Source organism: Abramis brama (assembly GCF_963993115.1).
Source record: "Abramis brama genome assembly, chromosome: 4".
In the NCBI taxonomy this organism is placed as follows: Eukaryota; Metazoa; Chordata; class Actinopteri; order Cypriniformes; family Leuciscidae; genus Abramis; species Abramis brama.
Genome location: NC_139966.1, coordinates 15,244,018 through 15,263,480, shown reverse-complemented (window position 1 = coordinate 15,263,480; position 19,463 = coordinate 15,244,018). Strand labels below are relative to the sequence as shown.

Below are 19,463 nucleotides of genomic sequence, written 5' to 3'. Positions count from 1 at the left end.
TATAAAAATATAAAAAATAAATTAGAGCAATGACATTCAAGGTAATTTTTTTTATAAATTTAGCAGCATTATCTCATTTATCATAAGAAACATAAGAGCTTTATCTTGATTCTAAACTTTGAATAAAAATATGAACAGCGATTATATATTAAACAATGTTTAATATTGGTAACATATGATAAGCCTCATTAGTGATATATTTGACGTGGGGAGAGAGTTGTGGAAGGCCTATGCTTCATGTTAAACATAAATATATAGCAGCAAAGACAACGTCGGCATTGTTGATGGCAAAATAGGCTACAGAATAATTCGTTCTGTATTGAGAGGTGCAATATTTGAAAATCGATAATATTTTTTTAAATTACATTTATTGTATTTATGTCAAAACTTTCAAACATCAAAATGTCATTTATTAATATGCATTTGTGTCAAAATGACATAGAAACATCTTTTCCTATTCTATTTTGCCTGGAAACACTTCCAACACGCTTGCGTGTCGCGTGAAAAATAGGCGACACGCAGCCAGTGTGTCGCCGGCCTTACAAATCTGGAACGCGGTCATTCTTAGAAGTATCGATACTAATAAATTAAGGAATCGTGACGTTTTTAATTTCCGGTTTACTTTTGAAGTATCGGTGCACCGTGCAACAGAGCAAGGTAGGTAACGTACTTCCATATGTCACTCCTCGCGTCATCTTTTTGCGTCATCTTTTCGCGTCATCAGTCGTGGACCACTTGTGCTCGCACATGCAGTCATCTCGCTGTAGTGTTTTGTCACATGACACTGACAGCGGCAGGTTCTTTGCTGCGTGCGTCAGGAAAAAAACACAGACGTCGTCCTGTGACAGCTGTTCTTTAACAGGTTCTAATATACTCTGGGTCTGATTTGGGCTCAAATTGGTAAGGCAATATTGACGCACATGGAACTACCGGTAAAGGTAAGGGGCGTGACGTTTCCGAACAACGTGCACTAGGCGTTTAGCTAATCACAACACGCTGGGCCAGCTAATCAATCTGAGCCCATTGCATGTTTTTGAGGGAGGGGCTTCATAGAACCCGGAAATCATCAGACCGTTTTTACAAGAAGGGACACAGCAGTGTAGAATAAAAGGTAAAATATGTGAAAAATGATGCACCCCATAAACACAATCAAGCCTACGAAAAAAGCTGTTTTACCACCCCTTTAACACTGCTTCAGTGTTCATTTGAATACTCTTGAGTGTGGACTTAAACTCTGAGTAGAGTTAATTTACAACTGGGGTTTTTGCTGTGTATATTTTTCCTGATTATGTCCAGATTATTTTGGTTCAATACATATTCACACAAGTCAACCTGCCATACCAAATAAGACCACAGGGATATGCCAAAGGACTGCATAAATATCCATTTGGAATTATTAAACACCAAAATACCAATAAAAACTACAAACATTCTTAATGTGGAATCTTGCCGTTCTGAAGGTACTGCCTAATGTACGAGTCCTGTAGGACCTCCTTTACCTTCATTACCATCATTATCCCCTAAGCCTTTATTAGCACACTTCTTTCAAAGCTCAACTTTCAAAGGAATGAACTGAAAATGCTCGATCCGCAACAGTGAACACGCACCGTGAGATATGTAGTTTCAGTTTTCCTAATACGTATCCTGTGTTTATGAAGCGTTTGGGTGTTTTGAGCCACCGTTCAGTCTGTATTTCACACAGCGCAAAGAGAAACGGCTCGGGCAGCTCCGAAACAATCACAGAATATGAGAGGTAGTGCTTTATTTTTATTTTTAATTTAATGTATTGATAATAAAATGTATAAATTATATTAATATATTTAAAATCATTTTAAGTTATCTAGCGTCCCCCTGGAGGCTCACTGAGGCCCCATAGTGGGCCGCGGACCCCTGGTTGAGAACCCCTGGATTAGTCAACTAGTCGACTTTAATGCTCTGCCATGATGCTTTAAGCTTGACGTCGACTAGTCGCTGGTCATGACCTATAGAGGGTGCAACAGAATAATAAATCTTGGAAGTCAAACAGTTAAAATGACAAATGCATACTCTGAGAGCACTCCACAAGATATATTTGACTATACCATCTGGATGCTCAAAATTGATCGGGAGAATGCATGTCTTAAAAAGCTTATTGTACACGTGAACTAAACTAATGCTCTGCTCCTGCATTGTAAATCACACACAGCTTGCACTTCATGCACGCCGCACACATAATCATTCAGTAACGCAGAAATGTATTGTCAACACTGTTCTGTGATATATCAATAAAACAGCTTGGAAACTGAAAAGTTCTAGCATATATTTCTTAGTAACTAAAACCCACAGCTGCACTATTATTAGAGAGATGCTGCCAGGTAGAATTAATTCACATGCAATCACTCTCTCACTAATTCTCACTAACTCATTTATATAAATGTAATCTTTACTTTATAAAGATTTATACTACTTTATCTGTATCTGATTTAGAACCAGCAGAAATCTGTGAGAAATATAACGACCCAAAGACAAAAGAACTGATCAAAAATAAGCTGTAATGTAGGAGCGCTGTGTCATATATGCCATTCATGTGCACAAGAAAACCTGTGTTCGAGTCTCAGCTCCAGGTTCAGGCTTATTTGTTCATTAATGACGTCGTCAGCAACTAGTCGACGTCGATTCGACTTTCATCACATAAATGTAGACTTAAAAAAATCTGAAGTCGTTCAACCCCTAGTGTCTGATGTCTTTAAACAGGAAAAATTGAAGAAGATGAAAAACAAAGACAGCAAGAGGAGGAGAGAAGACGTCTGGAACGTTTGGAACGTGAGCAGAGGATTCAACAGGAGTTGGACAGAGAGAGCGAATCATCCAGACTCAAGCTTTCTCGAGCAACCAAGCGGCTTCGTGAAAAACAGAGCTTCAGAGGTCATGAGCAACATCATGAACGCACACAAGAGCTCCATCAGCAAATAGAAGATGACGCTGCTGCGATTGAGAGGGACGAGGTATGAATTTAATTGAGCAACATAACTGTGTATACAGCATTTGATAACACATCACTTGTAACTGAGATCCATTTTTGTTTTGCACATTTATGTAGGATAATGATGTTGAAGAAAAATTCAAAGACCTTTTGTTAAAGTACCAGATCACAGAAGATAAAGAGATACAGCACTATCAGATTTGGGACAGGATTAAGACGCTCCAGAATGAACTTGCAGTTCAACATTGTAGAGAAAACAACCTTTCAGCAGGGTCTCAGTTTACCTTTGATCATGCTGTTGGATATAATGAACTGTCTCTTACAGAGAAGCTCACAGTTCTCGAGGCATCTCTACAGTTCATTCTGCACAGTAGCACTGAAGATGCCAAAGATGATGAAGATCAGCCGCTTGGCTGGGAGAAGAAGTATGACTTTCTCTTGGGTTTGGTGGAGCAGCTTAATGCCACAAATCCAACTTTGTCAGAACACATTTTATTAAATGTACTTGACATGATCTCAGAGCTTTCACCACAAAGTAGGGACATTTTGGGTCAAATGTTGTTCAACAGAATCTGGACACCAACAGAAATAATGCTCTTCATTTGCAAAAGTCCAGCTATCAAATGTGATCAACTCGATTCAGTTCTCCACACAGCACAAACCTACCACCTGGACTGCATCCACGTTCTCTCTGCTCTTACGAATGAAAACCCTTTAATGTTTCTTCAAGAACAAATAAAAAACGACAAAGAAAAAGACGCTGACACAATTGTGAAGGAACTTCGTGAAGCAAACTGCCCAGAGAAAGTCTTGGTGCTGTTGAAGGATGTGCTTCGATACGTAGAGTCGGAACTCCCAAAATATCAATTGGTGGACCTTACTAAAGAACAAATCACTGATTTGAAAAGGAAGATAACCTCCCTTAATCTTACAAACCCAGATATCAACATTCTGAAAGACGTATTAATTGGAATGTCAATAGCAGTGCAAGACTGCTCAACAATAACCACGAAAGAGAACACAAAGATTCAAGGCTATTTTCCAAGATGTACACAACTAGCATCATTGCTTTTGCTCCTCCTGGCACAGCTGACAGAAGATAAAGGATGTCTTCTAGAGATTGGCACAGGTGAGGGCAAGTCCTGCATCTTAGCCATGTTTGCAACAATCCTGGCCATTCGTGGAACCAAAGTGGACATTGTGACAAGCTCTCCACTTCTTGCCCAACGAGATCAAGAAGAGTGGAAAAGGTTTTTTGAAATGTTTGGTGTCACCTCATCTGTAATACCTCCACTTTACTTAAGTAACTATTCACCAGAGGAACAAGAGGAACGTCTTAAAGATGCTTACAGGCAACAAATAGTATATGGCACAGTGGGAGCCTTTGCAGCAGACATACTTAAACAGGAATTTGAGAAGAGGACTACTCGCGGTACAAGACAGTTTGAGCTTGTAATAGTGGATGAAGTGGACTACATGACCCTGGACAATGGAGTTCAAGTAACATTCTTGTCACATGAATCTAGTGGATTTAGGCATGTGGAGCAAGTCCTTTCCAACATATGGGCCATGATATCTAATTGTCAACCAGTTGAAATGCTTGAAACAGGGGAGATAAAATGGGCGACAAGGATACAGTACTTTCATAAAGCTGTTACAGCAGCCGTTATGGGACAGGAAACAGACAGCTTTTCAGCAAATGAGATCTTGCTACCCGGAGTGAATTTGGGGTTCTACACCCAGGAGGATATTGAAATGTTACGTCAAGCTGAGACCAAGAAAGAAAATGATGATGATGGGAATGAGGACAGAATGTCCAAAGCATTATCTGAAGTCTTGAAGAAACTTGGAGTTTCACAACAGTACGATCTTCTGAGTATATTTGAGGAGGTCTTGGAGAAAAGTGCAGTGTTTAAGTGCTATTCGTTAGAGAACAAGAAAGCTAAATGTTTTGAAGCTCAGGAAAAACAAGGTGACCTTAATGTTGAAATGCTACTGCTAGAAGGAGGACTAGCGTGTGAAATCATGTCTGAGAAATCCCTCATTGATGCAACTGTAAGCACAATAAAGTCATATATCATGTACTCAGATAACCTCCAAACAACCAAAGAATCCAACAACTTCATTGTCATCCCTGTTTTCTTGAAAAGTTATGTTGAGAATCAGTTACCAGTTTTTGTTGAGAATGCACTAAGGGCTGTTGAGATGTCACGGGGCCGGGAATACATGATCGACACCTCACTGGCCGCTGAAAGAGAAGTTGCTGACAGCCATGACAAAGGCAAGTATAATGCAATAATTCCAGTGGACTTCAAAGCGAGTGGTGTTCTGGAGAAAAACAAGAAGTGGGGAAATGGTCTGCAACAATTCTTGGAGTTCAAGCACCAACTTGCAATTTCACCGATATCCAACGTGACAAATTACATGTCAAATTTCCATTATTTTAAAAGGTATCTCAGTGGGAGTGGCATATTTGGTGTTTCTGGTACATTAGGAGGTAAGGCAGATCAGGACTTTCTGGCAAGACATTATAAAGCAAAGAGCTACGCTGTACCTGCACATCGCCATAAAAGGATGGTGGAGCTTCCAGTTGTCCAGGTGAAAGGTGGGAATAACCAATGGATCCAGACCATTTGTGAAACTTCATGGAAAGTAGCAGAGAGAGGACAAGTTGTCTTGTTAATTTGTGAAGATGTTAAAACAGCAGATGAACTACATAAGAAAATACAAGGCGGCGGCAGATTTAAGGCAGAACAGATTACTCTGTACACAATCAGTGAGAAGCACAACATTGAAAGAGAGAAATTCTGTGCAGGCAGAATCATCATTGCTACAAATCTCGGAGGACGGGGTACAGACATCAAGGTTGATGAAAGTGTGAATAAGTGTGGTGGTCTTTTCGTTCTACTTACTCACTTTCCACACAACCGAAGAGTTGAGAAACAAATATTTGGTCGTACATCTCGGAAAGGCAATCCTGGGATGGTCCAGATGGTTGTGAACTGTGATCATCTCGCACCAGCTTACCAAGGTCAGTCTGTGGAAATCATGCGCCAGCTAAGAGAGGATTATGAAATTAAACGAATCCATGACATGGAAAGTGATGAGCTGGTTGAAATAAACCTAAAGGAAAATCTGTTCTCCACATTTTGTACATTGTTGAAAAACTTTGATGGACATTACACACAGCAAGAAAAACTGGACCCCATGGGAATGCAACTCAGTAATATTCCTGATTGCTTTAAACATCATCAGCCTAAGTTTGATTATCAGCCTGCCATCAACGCTTTGAAAGAATCTTGGGCCTTGTGGTTGACCCTTCACGAAGATCACATCAATAGGCATGATGACTTCAGACAACTTGAAGCAGATCTTATTAGGGCAATAAACGAAACAAGTGGAAAGCTGCTGAGAGGAGAATGCGATAATTTCTATGATCACGTTAAACAAGCAATTGTAAGAACTGATCTACACTGCCGCGACAAATCCAACAATGCATTTGGAGCCGAATCCTATTGGCAAAAAGTTGCTAACTTTGACCCACACTACAAGGCTGTGGCCCTCTATAACCAGGCGTACATCACCATCAACCTCGGTAAGGGTAACTATAAAGCAGAAGCTATGAAACTGCTGGAAGACGCAAAGAAATCCATTGACGTCTACGTCTCAGAAGTCTCAAACACAATGGTCTCTTGTAACTTATCAGTAACTGGTAACAAAGATCAGAGTACAGACAACAACAACTTTCAGAGTCAAATGGAGGCCAGAATGAACATCTTTAAGTCTTGGAAGACGTACATTGATAATGCATTGGATAAACTTAAAGAGCTGGAGAAAAACAACAGTGACGCCATAACAGAGGACTGTTCAGTCTACACTCTGTCTAAAGAAAATAACTTCATCATCACTAATGAGCTGAGATCGTTATACGACTATGGCCTCGGTGTTGTTTTTGAGGTGAAAAAGAAGCCCAAGTTTTGCATCGATGCTTTGATTTGTTTCATACTCGGGGTGGTGCAGGTTCTCGCTGGGATTCTTATTTGTGCGCTGACATTTGGAACAGCCAGTCAGTTTGGAATGGGCCTGATTTCTGAAGGAGTTTCTGACATGATCAGTGGAATAGAGGGGATGATAAAGGGCACATTTGATTGGGTGTCATGGGCAATATCTAAGAGTATCAGCATCGGGCTTGCTTTGCTAACGGCTGGCTTTAGCGTTATCAAGAAAGCAGTTACTGCAGTGTTTAAAGTGACAAAAAGTCTCCTCAATGGTACAAAGTCTTTCTCTTCTGTTGCTTCTGAATTCATCAAATCAGGAAAGGCAATGTTTACCTCATTCAAAGGAAGTGTTAAGTCTGGTTTATCGTCCCTCGGTAAAGAATCTTTTAAGTCTGCAATGAAAAACATGACATCTTCAACAGTGGTCAAACAGAACTTAAAATTTGCGACTAAATATGCAGTTCAGGAAATCGGGAAAAAGTCTGTGCTCACTGCCATGAACTACGCAATCGATGCAGCTCTTCAGGAAATCTTTAAGAAGATTTTACAAAGCAGTTTTGAGAATGTTGTTACTTCATCGGTGAAGCAGAGCCGGAAACTGGATCAGACTCTTGTCGAATTCATCAGCTCAGGCGTTCCGAAAGCTGCCTTGAAAAAAGAGAATTTCAAGATTGACCAGAATTATGAGAACCAAATAAAAAAATCGGTTGGTATGCTCTGCGAAGAGATAATTCCTTCTATCATTCTGGACTGTACCAAAGCACGGGACGTTATCAGCAAACTTTCTGAGGTGTGTGAAGCAGCAACAGAGCTTATGAAAAAGGCAAAACTGTCAGGTGTACTTGAAACAGCAAAGCTGGTTCTGAAAGTAGCTGAGTACTCAACAACTCTCTGTCAAATATTGGGAGCCATACCAACAAAGGAGATTATAGACCAGAAATTTGTTCCTGAATTACTGGAGAGCATCAGTGAGCTTGAGAAAGACATGACAAAGTATGACCAAGATGGACGTCACAATTTACATGATGTACAACGCCTTAAAGGAGAACTACTACAGATTATCGCACAGAAAGTTTCTGAGCAATTCATCAGTTCCTGTTCTGAACACATGACTTCTTTAATGACCAGCACATTTAAGAGTGAGTTGAATAGTGCTGCAGGAAAGGCGGTAGACAAGGTCATGCGCAGAAATAAGACTCAGCGTTTCTTTGATGACCAGAGGGAAAAACACAACAAAAAATCTGCAAGCCACAAGGAAGTGGAACAGCTGTCAGATGAGGACAAAACAAAACTAATGCAGTATACAGAAGAAATGTGCAAAACTGATCAGCCTGTTAAAGCTCTTGATGTGTACGTGCTCACAAAAAGTAACCTGCTCAATGGAAAAGGAATTCAGCTCACTGTCATTGATGAAAATGGAAAACAGCTCACTGAGGAACGTTACCCAGGAACCAGCAAATCAGCTGGCGATATAAAACTGAGATTAACCAAATCTGCAAGAGCCCAACATACATCACAGTAAGACTAACCACTAGATCATTATACAGTTCACATATATAAATACATTGCAATTTAAATGCTTATGAACTTCTTTTATTTTTTTAAAACAGAGCTGATGCACAGCTGTACAGCGGCCATTTTGACATTGTGCAGGATGATGGCAAGATAATCAGCGTTAACTCGGATCATCAGAGTGCTCTTTATCATGCTCTAGCACAGGTAACTGGCAGCAAGACAGAAGACCCAAAGAAGGAAGCATTGATTCTACGTGGGAAAGTGAAAAATGAGGTGAGTACACAATTTCTGTCTCTGATTCTTTCATGGAACAACTTCTGCACATCCTGAGTGCAAAAGACAGATTTTATTTGTTGATCTGCTGATATTTACTGATGTACTGAAATCACTTGCTGTTTCACAGATAGACAGATGGATGGATAGATAGATAGATAGATAGATAGATAGATAGATAGATAGATAGATAGATAGATAACCCTGTGTATGATAAGCAGTACGGAAAATAGATGGATGAAAATCCCATTCCTGAGAAATAATTAAGTGTACAGTGTTACTCCATCCGGATCATCTCTCATTACATGTGCAGGTGACTGTGTTTAATCTCACACTCTTAATTTCTCATTAGATCCAGACAAACATTGAATCGTACAAAGCCATGCTTATTCTCCAGAGAGGATACGACTTCAGTCACAAAAACCCTAGGAAATATGACATAACTAGAGGAAGTAAAAAGGAGACGGATGTCGCACTGCAGAAATACTTACAGAGTGTTAAATTCATCAGAAGTGACATACGTATCCTCATCAAAATGTACCATCTTGGATTAGTTGGCGAATATAACAGGTAATGAATCTGATTGCTGAAAGGGGTTTCTGTTATTTATTCACAACAGTACAGAGATCCATGAAAATAAAAAAGGAAGAGGAATAACCTGATGTAAATATTTATATAAAAATAATTCAAATTTAACTATTAACAAATAGTATAGATAACCAGGAGTGTCATTTATCCATTTATTCTAGACAGCAACAGAAGCCAGAGGAAGATCCAATACATTGTCACTAATTCTCATTCTCTCTGGACAGCGTTCAAAGTGCTCGGAGGTCCAGTAAGAACAACACAGGGACACTCAACACGAGCCATATTCCACCCAAGGACTCCATCAGACTAGCTCTGACGATCATAGAAGGCCCAAACTCAGAGAGCAAGTTTAAAAATAAAAACCCTAAGCTTCATAAACTGATCAGCAGCATAAAGACTGATAATAACGGACTGAACCTGATTGCCATGGAGGTTCTGGGACAAGATCACAGACGAGCTTTAACTACAGGCCCAAGCAGCCGCTCACAGATGGCCAGGTAACGTTCACAGTTACGGACCAAGTGCTCATGCAAGACAGTTACAGAATGAACACTACAGGAATTTGGAGAAGTATTGAAGATTGAACATTTTAGATGCAGCATTACAAATGTTAGGTAGTTGATTATTTCATAAAAAAAAAATTAAATTTGCTTTTACAGGAAACTTCTAGCAGACTCAATGATTAGTGGAGACGTGGAGCTTCTGCTGAAACACTGCATGATTCTTCATCACCCGTTTACTTCACAAAAGCTCAGAGAAGCTCTAGGTAAGAAACTTTGTGTTAATCCTACAAAACACATGTATAACACATGCCCTCCAGCAGATACCGTGATTTGTCAGTCATACGGTGAAAATGTCATCTTTGACAAGTTAGATTAGAGAGATTAAAGAGTTTTTGATACAGTGGAATGAAATAGCAGCCTCGGTGAAACATTACAGAAGTCACAGACAGCAGTGAACACAATCAACATGTAGTGCAAATATCAGAGGAAGACAAAGTAGTAAGACAGTAAATTCAACACATAATATTACATGTAAAGCATAACGCGACTGATAGTCTAAGGGTGTATTCACACCTGCCTTGTTTGGTTCGATTGAATCAAACTCAAGTTCGTTTCCCCCCTTGGTGCAGATCTTTTGGGCAGGTGTGAACAAAGCAATCGTACTCGGCTGACCAAACAACTGTACTGAGACCCAGCTGAACAGGTGGTCTCGGTCCGGTTCCAAGCGAACTCTGGGACGGTGAACATGAACCGACCCAATTGTAATCCCGATTTTTACCATGTAATTTGGGGTGATGAAATGCCTATACATTATTAGGGGTGCAACGGATCCCAGTTGATCCGTGATATCCCTACGGACGAGCTGCCCAACAGTTCGGCACGCATGTGATTTATGGATTAACTGCTAAATGTAACCATCATAGAGTTAAAGTTGATCATTTCGATGTGTTTTGTCTTGCTAATTTACACATTCAAACATTTTAAATGCAGAAGAAGAGGCGAAAATCAGGACTTCTGTGACCAGAGCCGTGCACACGCACGCAGAGAGAGAGAAGCGTGTTTTAGATAGCGTTTCCTTGCCCTTGAATGGACACATGCACGCAAAATTATGTTCCATTCAAGTATTCTCTCGGTTTTGTCATAGTTGAGAAAGAAACCATGATGTTTGTTATTTTTTTTGCTCCGTGCAGTTCAGTGTTAAAGGGATACTCTACCGTTTTTTCATATTAAACTATGTTATTCCCTTATCTAAGACGAGTTGATACATACCTCTCTCATCTCAGTGCATGCACTTAATCGCTCTAGCGTGCGGTGACACTTTGAAAGCACTTAGCTTAGCCCAGTATATTCAGTGGTATCTAGCAGCAATGAATTTAGAAGTGACCAAACACATAAGCGTTTTCCCTATTTAAAAACAGTTACACGAGTAGTTATACGACCAAGTATGGTGACACAAAATAAAACGTGGCGCTTTTCTAAGCGGGTTAAAAAGGATAACTATAATGTATGGCGGAATAGCACTTTTGGAAGTACTTCGCCGGATCCTCTTCCTCTCACTTCTGTCAATAGTGGAAAGAGGATCAGGCGTGACTTTTTACTGCGCCAGTCGAAGTACTTCCAAAAGTGCTATTACGCCATACATCATAGTTATCCTTTTTAACCCGCTTAGAAAAGCGCCACATTTTATTTTGTGTCACCATACTTGGTCGTATAACTACTCGTGTAACTGTTTTTAAATAGGGAAAACGCTTATGTGTTTGGTCACTTCTAAATTCATTGCTGCTAGATACCACTGAATATACTGGGCTAAGCTAAGTGCTTTCAAAGTGTCACCGCGCGCTAGAGCTATTAAGTGCACGTACTGAGATGAGAGAGGTATGCATCAACTCGTCTTAGATAAGTGAATAACATAGTTTAATATGAAAAAACGTACTCGGTTACTAACGTAACCTCAGTTCTCTCTAGAAGAGGGAACGAGTACTGCGTTTGAAAAACGCTATGGGGAAAACCTCTTTTCCACGAAATACTGAAGCCAAAAAATTATCCTATAATTTTGCATTGTTGTAAAGCGCGTTGCAGCAGCACACAGCCATGGGCGAGACGGCTCGCTCGCTCATTGGCTGCTCTGCGGCAACTGCATTAGCCTATCGAGCGAGGCCTGAGGTGACGTCAGGCCAATGAGGGCGCTTCGCGCCCTCCGTGCCACTTCCCGCCGAAACGGCCTGAACTAATGTGGAAATGTGGGTCTTACGCAATACTGCCCATAGTATAACAGTTGGCAGCGCGCAGCGCTCACGATCTCAGCGTCCCAATCAGACAGAACTGATTCGTTAAAACCGACAATAGCTTAGCCTGCAAGGCGGGAACCTCAAGGTTATAAAACCTTATAAATGTAGACGGCGAGGCCCAGCCTGCCGCCATACATATGTCCTGTAAGGAAATCCCGCTAGACCAAGCCCACGAAGAGGCGACGCCTCTCGTGGAGTGCGCTCTGACACCCAATGGGCACTGTGAGCCCTTGGCAGTGTACGCCAGCGCTATGGCATCAACTATCCACCTGGATAGGGTCTGTTTTGAAACAGCCGTTCCCTTGGAACGTCCACTGAACGAGACAAATAGCTGCTCAGTCTGTCTGAAAACAGACGAGCGAGACACGTAAGCTCTTAGAACCCTAACTGGACAAAGAGAGCTTGCGTCCCCTTCCTCGCCCGACACCAGCAGGGCAGACAGGGAAATGACCTGAGCCCGAAACGGCGTGTTGAGGGATTTTGGAACGTAACCGTGCCTAGGTTTGAGTATGACTCTTGAGTCGCTTGGCCCAAACTCTAAGCACACCGCGCTCACCGAGAGCGCGTGTACACTGAAGCGAGAGCCAACAAAAACACTGTCTTGAAAGACAGATGCTTGAGGCTAATCGTTTGGATAGGCTCGAAAGGATCACCTTTCATGGCTTCCAAAACATTAGAGGTCCCACTTAGGGACTGAAAAAGGTCTGGGAGGATTCAGCCTCCTAGCTCCCCTGAGGAAGCGGATGACTAAATCGTTCCTTCCTAATGACTGACCGAGCGTTGTCTTAGAGAACGCTGCGATAGCCGCCACGTAGACTTTGAGCGTGGAAGGGGCTCTGCCCTTATCCAACAGCTCCTGTAGGAAGGAGAGAACCTCCGTCACCCCACAGTCGAAGGGTGAAAAACCCCGAGCTGTGCACCAGCTGGAGAATACCGACCACTTCGAAGCGTAGAGCCGTCTGGTAGACGGAGCCCTAGCCTGAGTGATAGTATTTAGCACTCCCACTGAGAGGTCAGCGGGTACCCGTTGAGCGCCCACACGTGGAGGGACCACAACTCCGGGTGAGGATGCCAAATCGAACCCCTGGCCTGAGAGAGGAGGTCCCTCCTCAGTGGCACTGGCCATGGGGCAGTGTCTGCTAACTGCATCAGAACTGGGAACCATGGCTGGTTCCTCCAGAGCGGCACTACAAGCAGCACTGAGCATTTTATTTCCCTAATCCGTTCTATCACCTGAGACAGGAGAGAGACGGGGGGAAAAGCGTAGAGCGGACAGCGCGGCCACGTATGGGACAGCGCGCTTTCGCTCTTGGAAAAGAACGCGGGGCAGTGAGCGTTTTCGCGAGACGCGAACAGGTCCACTTCCGCTCTGCCAAATCTCTCCCACAACAGCTGGACTGTTTGCGGGTGTAGAGACCATTCGCCCGTCGGAATGTTGTTCCTGGACAGTCTGTCTGGTCCCAGGTTCTGGAGCCCAGGCACATGCACTGCTCTCAGCGAGCGCAGGTGCTTGAGACGCAGCTGACCGGATGTCCACGCTCTGCGCGGTACTCGCGCTTTCAACCAGAACTGCAGAGGGTGCATGCGGAGCAGGCCCAGCTGAAGAACTGAAGATGCTGAGGCCATGAGACCGAGCATCCTATGAAAACCCCTGAGCGGGACGATCACACCGCAGCGGAAAGAGCTCACTGCGCGCTGAATGTCTAGCACGCGCTGTGATGACAGCCGCGCTATCATAGACTGCGAGTCCAGAACTGTGCCCAGAAACGATATCGTTTGACTGGGGTTCAGACAGCTCTTCGCCCAATTGACTCTGAGACCAAGATTCTCGAGGTGATCGAGTAAAATGGCCCTGTGCTCCACGAGCTCCGATCGTGATTGAGCTAGAATCAGCCAGTCGTCCAAATAATTCAGCACTCGCATGCCTCGAAGTCTGAGAGGTGCGAGCGCTGCGTCCATGCACCTCGTAAACGTACGGGGTGCTAGGGACAAGCCGAACGGCAGGACTGTGTACTGGTATGCCTGGCCCTCGAAGGCGAATCTCAAGTATCGCCTGTGACGTGACGCTATTTGTATTTGAAAATACGCGTCCTTCAGATCTATCGACATAAACCAGTCTCCTCGGCGAATATGCGCAAGGATTTTTCTGGTCGTGAGCATTTTGAAACTGCGTTTCGCCAATGCTTTGTTCAGCTGTCTTAGATCCAGTATGGGTCTGAAACCCTCGTCTTTTTTGGGAACCAGGAAGTATCTGCTGTACAGCCCCCCTTCGCTTTGAGCCTGAGATAAAGGCTCTATAGCCCCTTTGCTCATCAGTTTTGATATTTCGGCACGAAGTAGGTGTGCTACTTCTGAATTCACCGTAGTTTCGACGCGCGCTGTGAAGCGGCGAGGACGTCGACAAAACTGTAGCGAGTAGCCTCTCTTTATAATGTCTAGTACCCATTCCGAAACCCCTGGAAGCGCTGCCCACGCATCTGCGTGGTTGGCTAAGGGCTGGATGCGAAGCGCGCTCTGATCGCTGGGCGAAAGAAGCGCTTCGGTGTGCTGTAACATAGGCGTGATGCCTGTGGCATTCGAGGCGGGGAGCGCGCTGATCACAGCGGGCAGAACGCTCGCTCTCGACCCCGCTACGGTGCTTAACCGAGTGAGGGAGGGCTGAGCGAGTCCCGTAGGACTCATGCTGTCTGTGAGTAAGTGTGGGCGCGGTGGAGCGGGCACATTTACTGCATTGGGCGCGCTGTCTGTCTGAACAGAGCGAGCGCGCACAGGTTTCGTTTTTACAGAAACCGTGTGACATGCATAACATAGTGTTTGTGGGCACTAGGCAGTGGGCACGTTTACTATGTTGTGTGCGCGATCGACCTGAGCCGTAAAAGGCTTTTGTGTGCAGGCAAGCGAGCAGCTGTGCACTGCAGAATACACTGGAACAGTCACATGTCTTGGAACTGAACGAGCGACGGGCTTCGGTGAAAGTCCGGCCACGGTGGGGCTCGGACACCGACGCTTTCCTAGGCGTGCTAGGATGGCTTCGGGCTTCACCGAAATCCTTGGCCGTGGCCCACGCGGAGCGGGGCGGCGGCTAGTCGAGCGCAGGTTGTACCACGTGCTCGTTGGCTGCAAAAACACATCTGCAGTCGCCTCTCAGGGAACTGACAGAGTGATTTGCATTTGGCGGCATAAATATTTTCTGCCGGTAGACCCGGGATTCGAACACGGGTCTCCCGCGCGAAAGCCTAAGAATCTACCACTGGGCCACAGTGAAGATACAGGCTTTTGGATGCGTTGAGTGTCAACATGTATTCTTCGGCGTTTGCTGGCAGGCGTGCGTGTTTATAACAGACTCGCTTGCTGCAAATTATATTTCCAGTCGCCGAACAGGGAACTGAGAAATGTGAGAGAAAAGAGGCCAGTACGGCCAAAAGCGGGACTAAGAACACTCTTTTCTCCTTTCGCCGGTGAATGACGCGCGCAGAGGCAGGGTAGCTTTTCTTGTAACGTAAAGAAAAACTAACCCCGACCGTCCGCTTCCAGGAGGAGCAGCCTCGGAGAAGGATGCCAGGTGAGTCCTCAGAGTCACCGTAGGCAATTGGCTCGGAGTGAGGGCGGTCGCCGTCAGCAAGCGCGAGAGCTGCGAGATCCTCTAGGAAAGGGGGGCGTCTTGAAAAAGACGCCCAGCTCTTTTAGTGTTAAATGGTACATACACAAAAAACACAGTATAGAGAAAGGATATAGGTGCCGGATAGCGCAGCTGGAATGGCGGTGAAGGTGGCGTGGGCCAGCAGCTTCTGAAGTGGCTCGTCCCGCTGAAGGTGCTTTCTCAGACGGCGCGCGGCTTCTGAAGTGATCCAGCGATGCGTGAGCTTCGCTGAAGAGATGAAAAATCTGTGAATCAGCCTTTTCGAGCTCCTTTTATAGGGCTAGGCCACACCCGTTTCGGCGGGAAGTGGCACGGAGGGCGCAAAGCGCCCTCATTGGCCTGACGTCACCTCAGGCCTCGCTCGATAGGCTAATGCAGTTGCCGCAGAGCAGCCAATGAGCGAGCGAGCGAGCCGTCTCGCCCATGGCTGTGTGCTGCTTTACAACAATGCAAAATTATAGGATAATTTTTTGGCTTCAGTATTTCGTGGAAAAGAGGTTTTCCCCATAGCGTTTTTCAAACGCAGTACGAGAGACCTCTCGTAAGAGAACGGTAGAGTATCCCTTTAAAGTGACAGCAGACACCCAATATTCCCACTGTTGTCTGTGACATTAATATTAATAAAACAACAAAATACAGCTTTAACAAAGATGAAACTATTTTTAATTTCTACAGTGATCAAATAGTGTTATTTTACATTTAGGCCTAATTAGTAAGTTCTGTACCTGAATAGCCTACTACTGTTAGACTTTGTAACTTTGTAATTTAGTATTGATCTCTGCTTGTAATTTGTGTATTTGTTCTTATTTTATTACTGACTGTTTCACTCATAATGTTTGAACTTTATCAGTTAAGAGAGTTATATTTATCAGTTCTCTCCGCCACAAGCGTCTTGCAGCACATCTTCGTCTTCGCAAACTTCGCATAAGTTTCTTCATATTGCGTTAGTAGCTGATAACACCAAATCAGTAAAAGAATAAAAATTGCACTATGAAAGATCTCCATAAATTGCCTGTTTTTACACTTCCTGCTTGAGAATTTCTGTCCAGTGAATGGATGACCTTAGCACACATGTGGTTTTGTTTACAAATTTTGGTTGACTTGCAAAAAGGGCAGTGTGAAAGCAAACCACACCAAAAAGAAAAAAATCAACTCTGTATTTGGTCCGGACCAAAGCAAGTTATCTAGCGGACTTTCCTGGTGTGAATACACCCTAAGATTAACAGAGCTGTCGAGTTGCTGCACTTAATAATATTCTTGTGTGTAATTCCAGGTGACAGCGTTCTGTCTCAGAGCTGCGTTTTGTCGGATGAAGGCATCCGAGGCTACTATAAAGCAGGATACCGAAACCTGGTGTCGGAGTACAGCCGTGTGGGAATCCTGGATCAGACGCAGCGCGAGCGTCTGGATGAGTGGGTGAATCAGGATCGGCACGAGGACACCAACACTGAGGAGTACGGAAAACTTCTGCAGGGATTCAAGGAAAAATGAACGTGTGTTCTCTTCAACACTTCATGATGAAGATGGTGGTGATGGCTATAGAAAGTAGCAAATGATTGATCTCTACACCTAAAATCGCATTTACCGCAAAAAAAAAAAAAAAAAAAAAAAAGCATTTTAGCAAATCTATTGGTGATCATTTTGGTAATTGTAAGCATTTATTTCTAGAAGTGATAGAATAAGAGCATTAAAACTCAAAATCAGTAAAAATGTCTAGAAACGTGTTCTATTGAAAAAAATGACAATATGATTAAAAAAAAATGTTTTATTGTAGTTACTTCAGTTTTCATGGTAATAATGTTTTAATGAGTGTGTTTGAGGTTTAAACATGTAGAATTATCCCACAAAACATGAATTGAGTTCCAAACAGAGGAATGGTGTTGAGTTGAGTGAATAAATTACAAAAATATATAACAGTAATGAAATCCATAATCAAAACCATGATTATGGTGAAGATGATAAATAGGAAATCTCTGCCCCCCCAAAAAAGGTGACTTGTTCTATTGGTGATCAATAGATCACCTATTTGGTAATTTTAAGCATTTATTTCTAGGAAGGAGTGATAGAATAAGAGCATTTAAAACTCAAAATCAGTAAAAGTTCTATTGAAAACTTACTTGTATTTTACTTTAAATCATATAATTCTTCATAATCAGTGAAATTTGTTTTTAATAATCTAAATTTTACACATAGTAAAACATGTTTTGTTACTAATCTGCATGATGCTGGTGAATGGACTTATACTTATAACTGATCTCATTTTCTGAAACTTTTGCCAATAAAATTTTATTATTTTACTTGTGTGCCACTTCAGTTTGCATGATGATAATGTTTTAATGTTTGGGTTCGGGATTTAAACATGTACAAGGTCAAAGTATTACAGGGTTATTCCACAAAACATGTATTGTATTCCAAATATAAGATTGGTGTTGGGTTGTGATTAAATGTTGAAAATATATAACAAATAAAATCCAAAAGCAAATGTTCAGCTTCTCTTTAGTATACAGATGCTTGCATTACAGCTCAGAACCGGAGCATGCCCTATTTTAAGCTTCTTCTGATTAAAACTTTAAAAACTATGAAATCATAATACTTAAAACCGTGCAGAATTTATAATCCCGGAATTCTTCATAACCAGTGAAATAAGGCGAGTTTCTGAACATACATACATGTATTGCAAAAATGTTTTCTTAATAATCTGCATGATGTTGGATTTATACTTGTAACTGTCGTTTTCTGAAAAATCTGACAATAAAATGTTTCTTTTTTACTTCTGTGTCATAAATGGAGTAATTATTAATTAATTTTATAGTAAATATTGACAGAAATCACTTATTTAACGGCCAAACAAAAAAAGAAAATTTCAACAAGAAAAAAAAAGTCATTTTAATCTCGTTATTATGAGAAAATATATTGGTTTAACGACATTTGTTATTACAAATAAATGAGTGGAAAAACAATATGTATGTGGCAGTAACTCACCCGTAAGCAATGTTGGCATGGACACGGTTTTCCCGCTGAATTGGGCTATTTGGAAAATGCAGTCGCGGGAATATTAAATATTTTTTGGGCTACTTTTAAAATGTAGCGCGGCCGCGGAAAAAAACTTTATCTGTAGCCAAAGAAAATTAAAATAGATAATTTTAGTAATGTGCATTGATCCTCAGAATGAATACCTTGGACGGTTAAAGAGCGACTGAGTGAAGGAGAGATATCATGGGGGCACGTTTGATTACACTTCTCAAATTGAGATTACGTGAGTTTCGCCCCATATCAGGAAATTTAAGGTAGTTAAGGAGAGAATGAAGAGAAAGGAGTAGGCTATATGCATGATATTAACAACCGTTCCGTTTACGGAATCATCCCTTTAAAATGGAAGTGGAAATAAAAATCAATAACAGGCTGAACTGTACCATGATAGTATGTCCGTAACATTTACCACTCTCGTCTTTTATTTACATCAAAAGGCAGGTAGGCGTGTGTGACACATGTAAGCTATAAATAATTTAGAAAATTTAATATAAATAAAGTTTATATTTATGAATGTAAGCATGTGTAGCCTACTCAGTTCACACGAAAAAAAAGAGACAGAAAAAAGAGAAGCTAGAATCAGTGAACGTACATTAATACTGACAAAATTACCAGGTTTGGGATTAATTTTAATCATGTCGGTTGAAGAGCACGGCATACCTTTAA

The 19,463-nt window shown here is 42.3% G+C and overlaps 1 protein-coding gene across 1 annotated transcript in view; it reads left to right on the top strand.

Moving 5' to 3' along the window:
* LOC311080671 (uncharacterized protein) overlaps positions 1 to 18,536 on the top strand; it is a 37,640-nt gene extending 19,104 nt beyond the window's left edge. The window contains exons 4-10 of the mRNA XM_084110755.1: positions 2,734 to 2,984; positions 3,080 to 8,478; positions 8,571 to 8,748; positions 9,101 to 9,318; positions 9,561 to 9,833; positions 9,996 to 10,102; positions 17,041 to 18,536. Coding sequence (XP_083966881.1) covers positions 2,734 to 2,984; positions 3,080 to 8,478; positions 8,571 to 8,748; positions 9,101 to 9,318; positions 9,561 to 9,833; positions 9,996 to 10,102; positions 17,041 to 17,258 — 6,644 coding nt within the window. The 3' untranslated portion in view covers positions 17,259 to 18,536. The remainder of the gene's footprint in view (positions 1 to 2,733; positions 2,985 to 3,079; positions 8,479 to 8,570; positions 8,749 to 9,100; positions 9,319 to 9,560; positions 9,834 to 9,995; positions 10,103 to 17,040) is intronic.
* The last annotated feature ends 927 nt before the right edge of the window (positions 18,537 to 19,463 follow it).